Source organism: Arachis ipaensis, chromosome B07, assembly GCF_000816755.2.
Source record: "Arachis ipaensis cultivar K30076 chromosome B07, Araip1.1, whole genome shotgun sequence".
Lineage (NCBI taxonomy): Eukaryota > Viridiplantae > Streptophyta > Magnoliopsida > Fabales > Fabaceae > Arachis > Arachis ipaensis.
This window is the reverse complement of record NC_029791.2, coordinates 19,400,921-19,409,757: the sequence shown is the minus strand read 5'-3', so window position 1 is coordinate 19,409,757 and position 8,837 is coordinate 19,400,921. Positions and strand designations below refer to the sequence as shown.

General features: G+C 30.7%; 1 protein-coding gene across 1 annotated transcript; it reads right to left on the bottom strand.

Annotated features, from left to right (window-relative positions):
- Positions 5,585-8,826, bottom strand: LOC107609556 (transcription factor RF2b). The gene is made up of 4 exons (XM_016311557.2): positions 8,186-8,826; positions 7,133-7,265; positions 6,659-6,743; positions 5,585-6,564 (listed from the first exon to the last, which is right to left on the bottom strand). Exons 1-4 carry the CDS (start codon positions 8,674-8,676, stop codon positions 6,209-6,211), a joined length of 1,065 nt encoding a protein of 354 aa, XP_016167043.1. The 5' UTR covers positions 8,677-8,826; the 3' UTR covers positions 5,585-6,208.

The window sequence follows — 8,837 nt, the reverse complement described above, 5'->3', positions numbered from 1 at the left end:
TCAAAAGGATAATGTACTGAAATCGGAAAAGATTGCGTTGAAATTAAAAGAAAATACTAAAATGCCTTTAATTGAATCAAAAGACTTCGACATAAAAATGTAAAGTACAGAAAGATAAATTGGACGATAAAAGAAACACTTGGAATAATAAAATTACTTGAAATATGAAATTTACAGAAAAGTAAGTTTGGAAGAATAAAGAAGATGGAAGAAACCTATAGAAAAATTAACTCGATTGCAGACTCAAAAATTCACTGGATGTGAGTGTGCTTGAGTATTTTTTTCTGAGTAAAAGTTCCAACCCTTATTCACTAACACTTCTCAGTACTTATATGCTAATCTTACATAACTGACAATTAAATTAAAATCAATTATAATTAAATATGAAATTACAAATTTGAAACGCAACTTCTCTTGGTAACTATTCCCGCCGCATGATTGTAGATATTTCTCATAATTTCCTTGTGTAATAAAAGCCACTAACTTTTCCGCTTTCATGACTATTCGATCAGCTCATCGAAGACCTTACTCAATTTCTCTAATGGAATCTCCTATTCGATCAGGCCCAGTCGATTAACAAACGCAATCAAAATCCAAATCAGCGCCTATTACTTCCAACCTCTAATTCATGCGAATATCTTCTCGAGAAACCAAACCTGACACATGATTGATGCGTTATGATAAACTGATTTTTATTACGTATGAAAAAGTAAAATACAAATCATCTCTAATGACAGCATTAATAAACAAATGACATCTTGAGACACATGCGTTCTATTTTTTAGTGAATGAATGCACAATTACACTAGAAAATATGACATACATCTATAGTCTCAAGACCGACGGTCATACTGTAAGACAGAAGAACAGACAGTAATTTTACTCACTTGGTTGACGAATCCATTTTTGTTTTATTTCGTGGTGGGTAATCTCGAATGTCCGTTTCAATGGGATTTTGTTATCCCTAATATTCGGTGTGTGTATTTCAAATACTAGTATAAAGAAGAAATTTAATGGGTTCAGACCTTGTTGCATTAGGAAATATTATAATTCCATTCATTTTTACAAAATTTTCACTAAATTATTTATTGCATTGCCAGTTAATAAATAATGATCAATTACCATCCCAAAAAAATTGACAATTAAGCAGATTCATCGAATTAAGCTTATACAAATTGAGAAAAGTTCAGTTTGAGTTAAGCCAACACCCCACGTGTTAGTTTAGTACTAGGTATCACTTATTTCATGCACGTCTTGTTTTAATATTTAAACCTAGAATTTGTATTCGATTCTCATACTTTTTGTTTAATCATTATCTTTGAAAGAAAAAAAAATAGAGGCAGTTCGCATAAAATTTATAATAGGGACCGTGATCTGTAAATCCAATTCCAATTTATGGAAAAATTTCAAGTGTAACTAGGATACGGGTGTTTCAGTGGTTTTAATAGTTAATTTCAATTAATATATTATATATAGAATAAATTATCATTTGTATCCATAAAAGATACAGACACGATGACAAATGTACGCATATAAGAATAAAACGACAATTGTAACCACGGAAGATGACTTCCGTGTGCCAAAAGTACCCGACGTTGGTTACGTAATTAGTCTGTTAGGGTACTCTTGGGCCTTGGCACATGAAAGCCATCTTCCGTAGTTACCGTTTTATTCTTATATAGGTACATTTGTCTGTATCTTTTATGAGTACAAATAGTAATTTATTCATTATATATATTTTTTATAATTCAGATCCAACGGTTAAAATAATTGAAATACCGGTATTTCTGGTACACTTAAAATTCTTCCCCAATTTAAGAAAACAACAAACATTTAAAAGATGATAACTGTAACTATAAGATCTAGTGCAAGTGATAATTACTTGAGTTGTTTAAGCATTATTATGTTTCGAATTCCAATCTTAGAGTTACTTGTATGTAACAAATACTGGTCTCTTACCTTACCAGTGAATTTTCACCTACTGTCTTATAAAAAGAAGCAATAAAACTATCTAGAAATGGACCTTTGCAGTGCCAAGAGAGTAGTTTTGGGTCTACCAATTGATACCCTTAACCCAAAAAACACACAAAAAAAAGGGCTATGAAGGCTTTATCCATTAACTGAATTATCATGAGAGCTACGTTTCAGAGTAGCCTATAGAGTGGCCTCTCAAATTCGTTACGCATACTAAAATAATTCCCGATATCTCAATTGCGCCGGTTACGGTTTTGATTCGAGTAAAATTACAACATATTATTGAAAAATTATCCCGTATGACACTCGAAATAGCGAAATATGATATTCCTTTGTACCAACAAGTAGTCTTAGACAAATTTATCGCGTAGTGAAATTTGAAGGACAAAATTAATCTTCTTAATGAACATAAAATGTGTTAGATGATAAAAAAAAAATGTAGCGTAGCAAAAAAAAAATACTAAATACATACGTATTTTTCATATATTTTCATATATATAATCATATATTGTGAATATATACCTATATTAGCTATTAAACATATTTTAACAATTTATGTAAATTTATAGTTATAATTATTAATATTTGTTAATAATAGAATATTTTAATGAAAAAATAATACTGAAACGTTTTGGCATCCAACTACTATGATAATTACTTCATGTTATCATGTCTTTGAGAATTTTTGTTAAATAATAATTTTAATTGACAAATTTAGTATGATTTGTTTACTACTCGTTTAGTGTTTAAAATTTATAAGTTCGTATACTAAAAAGTATTTTAATATATTTTAAATTATTATTTAATTATTATTTTGATAATTATATTATAAAATTTGATTTGATCAAATAAATCATTTAAATGGAATTTGAATTTATTTTAAAGATTACTTGAAAATTAAAACATGCAAATTTTTTTGCTTATATATCAACTAGTATTTTTATTCGTAATAACATTACAGGAATATAAATTTTTTAAAATTACGGTACACTTTGTTCTGACAGTACAGATTATGCATGGCACAAAAGATTTATAAAATCAAACTACTTTTACAAAAAAAGTCCTAGGTCAACAAAAGTCTCTGGCTAAGTAGACCAAGATATTTGTAGATAAAAAATCAAATAATAAGATTTTTAGTTATTATTTTTATATGAAAAGTCTAATTTTTTATTAATAATTAATTTTAACATTCGTTATTTAAAATTTAAAATAATTTAACGTGTATGCTTTTACATTTAATTAGGTGTTAACTATTAAGTTTGTTGCACAAATAAAAATAATTAATTTTTATATTTGTTATTTAAAAATAATATTTTTTTCTCTCTATGTATATAAAAATATAATTAGATATTAGCATAAAAAAAGTATACTGATAGTTATAAAATTAACTCAAAATTAATTTTTTTAAAACAATTAAATTTTGATTCTAACTTTTAATTCTAACGTTAGTATTCTCTCCAAATTATATGTAATAAATATTTGAAAGAAGAGAAATAAAAATATTGATTAAAAAAAGATAAGCGGTGAAAATTTAAAACTAAATAAAAAACTAAAAAACTATATATGTATATAATAACATTAATAATAATATTTTTATTTAAATTATATTATTTTGTTAATTTTGTTTTTTGTAGAAGAGAAAAATAGAAAAAATAGAGAATGAGAGAAAAGAGAGAGAAAGATAAAGATGAAAAATGAGAGTGAAAGTGAGAGTTTGTTAATTTTGAAAGAAAAATATTTATTTTAATTGTAAAAAAAATATCGAATGACATATTTTGATTTGTCAAATTACTAATATAAAATATTTATTATATATAGAATAAAAACAATAGAGAGAAATAGAAAAATGGAGATAGGTAGATGAGAGAATTTAGGAAGAAAATTTATTAATTTTGAAAAAAATGTTTTCTCTCAATTTTAATAAGAGAGTGTCATGTGACACATTTGATTGTTAAATTAGATAGTAATATATGATACATAATATAGGTATATTTTAATTTTAATTTTAATTTTAATTTTAATTTTAATACAATTAAAGAATTTGATGTTGCATATTTTAATTGTCAAATTAGTAATTAGTCATTGATATTGATAATGATATATAAAATAGATAGAGTGATTGAAAGAATTAGAAAAATAGAGAAAGGAAGAGGGAGGATAGGAGAATTCTTTAATTTTGAAGGAAAATATTTGAATTCAATTGCAATGAGATTGGTTGTAAATTTAGTAAGGAGAAGAGGAAAATTTCTTAATTTTGGAATGATAACATATGTATTTAAGAGTTAATTTAAAAAAATAAAAAATAAAATTTTATTGTTAAAAATAGCTTAGAAAAAAATAGCTTGACATAATTCACATAAAAGATGGACTCATTGTATATTATAATGATCAGTCCAAGTTGGGTAGGTTAGACATTTTCATCTATTCTAAACTGAAAACAGGAAAAATCGGTTGCAAGCTTTTTGTAGACCTTTTGTAATTGATATGCACAATATTATTATTCACTAAATCTTGACCACATATATTATTTAACATATATCTTAATGGTTGTAGAAATTGAAATACCATAATTCCGGAAATGGATCCTCTTCAGTTTTTTCAACACTTGATAAAATACAGTGCAATCTCTCACCTTTGATTTTAATAGTGGGACCAAAAATAAATAAGAGAGAGAATGTGGTGAATGGTTAGATTAAACACTACACACCATCCAGTTTTTTATTCACTGGAGAGGATCCACTCCCCTATAATTCCAAACAAATAGAGTGACATATGTGAACATCTTCCCATATTATTATCTCAACTCTTTTCTATCAAGTAACTTATTATGTCATTAAAGACTAACCCATATTATTATCTCAACTCTTTTCTATCAAGTAACTTATTATGTCATTAAAGACTAACGGAATGTATTCTTGTCAATTCCAAAGATATAATAATTAATGCAACTGGTATTTCAAAAACTATTTTAATGCATCTAACTCATATGAAGAATCACTTTAAAACTGAACTCGATTATCATTCTGATCTATTTTATTTGATTTAAAAATTAATATCCTTATACTCGGTTAAATTGTTATTAATATTCCACTACAAAATGCATTATAAGAAGAAAAAAGAAAGGAACATTTTTCACGGCCCCTAATTGTCAAAAAATTGGTCTTGACATTACTAATTATTTAAAACAGGAGATAAATATATTTTATGTTCTAAAATTAAAATTTTGTTTTAATTTTATCTTCTAACATTTTATCTAGCAACTGTGCTAAATATACACTAAAATTAGCCATTAAAATCAACCACTAATATAAAATACATATTAAAATATATATTAAAAATAAATTAAACTACATATGTATCTACAAAAATACATAGTAACTAATTTTGTTGGCTTATTTTAATGTACAAATAATATTTTTGTATTGAAAATAAATTAAATAGCACATGTATTTGTATATATATGGTGGCTGATTTTAATGTACAAATAGCATTTTTATTTATTCTATTTTGTACATTAAAAACATTAAGGAATAAAATCAAAACCAAGGATGCACAAAAGCATACTTATGACTTATCCCTATTCCCTATATTAAAATCAGAAGCAATAAACTGGGACGTTCAAGCATTCAGCATTAAAAAGCAGCACTTGCTTTACACCACCGGAGAAAAAAAGAAAAGAGAAGCACATGCTTCATGAAAGGTCTGATTTTAGGATAAGCGTAGTACAATTGGTCTCTAAAACACTGAAATTGTACAACAAAACTATGAATAATAAATCTAAAACTTAACTCGGTAACTAAACATCATACAAAGAACCCAAGTCCTTACTTGGTACCATGAACTAAAAAGTAAAAAAACAACAATGAATCAGAGCTTCCATGCTATCATTTGAATGATGATGATGATGATACAATAATGATACAAAATGACTAGAGGGGGATCATTTATACTTCCCAACATACACAGAGTAACCTAGCACTCCCACTGTTCCAGAAACCAGAAACACTGAACACCAAGCTGAAACACGATTGCACGAACTTGGCAACAAAACCCCAAAGGTGCTTCCCCTTTTTGGGGAGCATCCCTAAGAATAAATAATCAAGAATTAACCCTTGAATCTGAATGGAAGATTTAATGAAATAGAGTACCTTCATTAGTTGACTAGATGTCAACACTATAAACAATGAATGATGCCATGGATAAAAGTCAGCAGGTCAAGCAATTTGTGTTAAATTCAGAATGTAGTGCTACTCTCACTTGCAGAAATTGATGGGCCTTCGGACTTCACCGTAGTTGGTCCTTTGCTGTTGATGTCGAGTCCCTGCATATGATTTTGCATTATTTCCGAGAGTGGATGAGAACTCGATTGTTGTAGTTGATGCGTTGGCATGCCAGATGGGGCATGAGCAAATGGTGGCAACTGCATGTTCTGGTGATCAGAAGGACCTGATTGGGGTTGGATCGGAAAGAAATTTGCTCCTGTGAATGGCATCTGGTGCATTCCAAGGTTAAAAGACTCAGTGGGGCTCATCATTTCGCCAGTGGCAACCTTAAGCCTCTCGACTTCTTTCTTCAGTGCCTCATTAAGAGCTAAAGCAAAGCAGAAACCATTTAAACATAATTAATTAACACTAATAGCATACTTTAAGAAATGTGATGAGATTCAAATGGTAATAATGGTTACCATCACGAAGTTGTGCTTGTTGCTCCATGGCTTGCAGGCGGAGCTTAAGCTCTGTGTTTTCAGTACTCAGACCATTTGTGTCCCTCTACAAAAGATAAAAAGCTGATTGAGTCGTATATTCATACTCATACACAAGTTTCGTACTAATGGAAGGCGAGGTCAACTGCTTGTTCTTCAGTATTTTGATATGAAATTACAAACTATTAAGAGGAAAAATACTTCAAAGTAATAAAGCAAATATATTATAATAAAGAAAGAGCAGAAAAAAGAAGAAAACAGAAGTAAATGTTCCATTAAGTTCTATGAGACCTCAGGTGTTCATAGATCAAGCAGTTGAATTTATTGCACTGAGCTACATTGAAATCCAATATTAAAAAGCAGGGGCTATTATAGAATGGAACTCCTGCAAGTGTTATTGCAAAATAGATAAACTTAGAAGTGGTTTTTTTGTATTAGATATCTGTCAAAACAAACCTGGTATAGTGTCAGCTGGGCAGAAAGGGTTGTGGCTTCAGTTTGAAGAGTCTGAACTTTGCGCTCAAGTTCTTGAATGTAGCGAGCCTTTCTCTCTTTTGATCGAGCAGCAGATTGCCTATTTGCAAGTATCCTAAATGGACAACAACATAATTAAACTATGAGAATAATAAAAAAACAAGATCTACAGGAATTAGTAATTACTAACATTAAAGTCACTCAAAGTTAAAGGAAAGAGAGCAGCCTCTTTTACACAATCCCCTCAGGCTCCTTCCATTTCAAATGCTCAACATACAAAATTACTTAATATTTTTGCACTGAACAGGAAGATTCTTAATGATCTCTAATTGTTCATAAACCATAAATTACAAATTCATCAATTGAAACTTGGACACATAAGCACTATACTATGACAAGTTGACATCCCTTTTAAGTTTTAACCCATAAGATTCAAACACCATAAAAAATCTTCGTCACTGAAGTATTGACAAATTTGCTTCTGCGACAACCTAAGATCACAATAAGGGTAGACTTTCCCACAACCGCAAACTTATACTGATGACAAGAAAATTAAGTATCATGGAGAATACCATAATTGTCAAAAAGCGTCACACACAAGCATAAATAACACAACCCTCCAAATTCTGTTCGTTTTTCTCTTCCTCTCTCACAAATCTACTAACAACATACATTCATCTTGAATCCTCTCCTGGTTAGTCAAAATAATTCAACTTTTACTTCTCTAAGCAAAATTCTTGGATATATAAATATAATGACCAGTTAAGAGTGATGTGAATGAAAAAATCCGAAAACTATACTCTTAATATAGAAACCAAGCACAAACTTCACTTAGTCAATGATTTAGACTTCAAAACAAGATCCAATCTGTACTTCAAAAATCCACACTACTAACGAGCTTACTCAAAACATCAAAACCTAAATCTAAACCATTCAGCAACCAATCCAAATCCAAATCCAAATCACGAAAGAAGAAAAACATCGCAAATTGAAGTATGCATTTTGAAAAATTAAAAAGCAAAAATGATTGAAGACCTCTTAGCACGCTTGGGATCAATGGTCCAAAGCTCAGCGAGCTTATCAGGAGGCATAGCTTTCTTAGCGTCCATGATCTCCCCAAACGACGTCGTAGAACCATCCACAGAGTTACTGTGCCTATGCCTCGGCCTCGGAACCGCCTTCTCCGATTCTGTACCGTTACCAATCGGATCCGATCCGTTTCCCGATCCGCCCGAGCCATTCCCGAGCTTGTCCACGTCAATGTACGTCGTGAACAGGTCATCCTCCGATCCGATCTCGTCGAGGCTGGCCGTGGAGGAGCCGCCGGTGAACGGATCCGACGGCGAGAGGTCCATCATGTCGTCAGGTAAGCGGAAACTGACCTCAGAGTGAGCTCGGCGGTGGCCATTGGCGGCGGAGCGAACGAAGAGTGAGGAGGCTGAGGAAGTTGCGGCGGTGGAGGGGGCCGGTGGAGGTAAGTGGGAAGCGGAGTTTGGAGGTGGTGGTGTTGGTGGTGGATCTTGCATCTGTGTTGTTATTTGTTGCCAATTCCTATGCTTCTTCTTTGTCTTAAGTCTTGAGAGTCACACAAACAACTACAAGTGAGTGAATGAATGAGTGCAATTCTCTCTGTCTTTCATCCCTCTCTCTCCGCTTCCCTTTACTCCCAAGTTCCGGCAATTAACAA

What these genes read in the sequence shown, in the direction of transcription:
- LOC107609556 (XM_016311557.2), bottom strand. Translation starts at nt 8,676, where the DNA reads ATGCAAGATCCACCACCAACACCACCACCTCCAAACTCCGCTTCCCAC. An exon ending in CCCAGCTGACACTATACCAG is followed by an intron (nt 6,744 to 7,132) that starts GTTTGTTTTGAC and finishes TATCTTTTGTAG; the next exon opens with AGGGACACAAATGGTCTGAG. An exon ending in ACAAGCACAACTTCGTGATG is followed by an intron (nt 6,565 to 6,658) that starts GTAACCATTATT and finishes GCTTTGCTTTAG; the next exon opens with CTCTTAATGAGGCACTGAAG.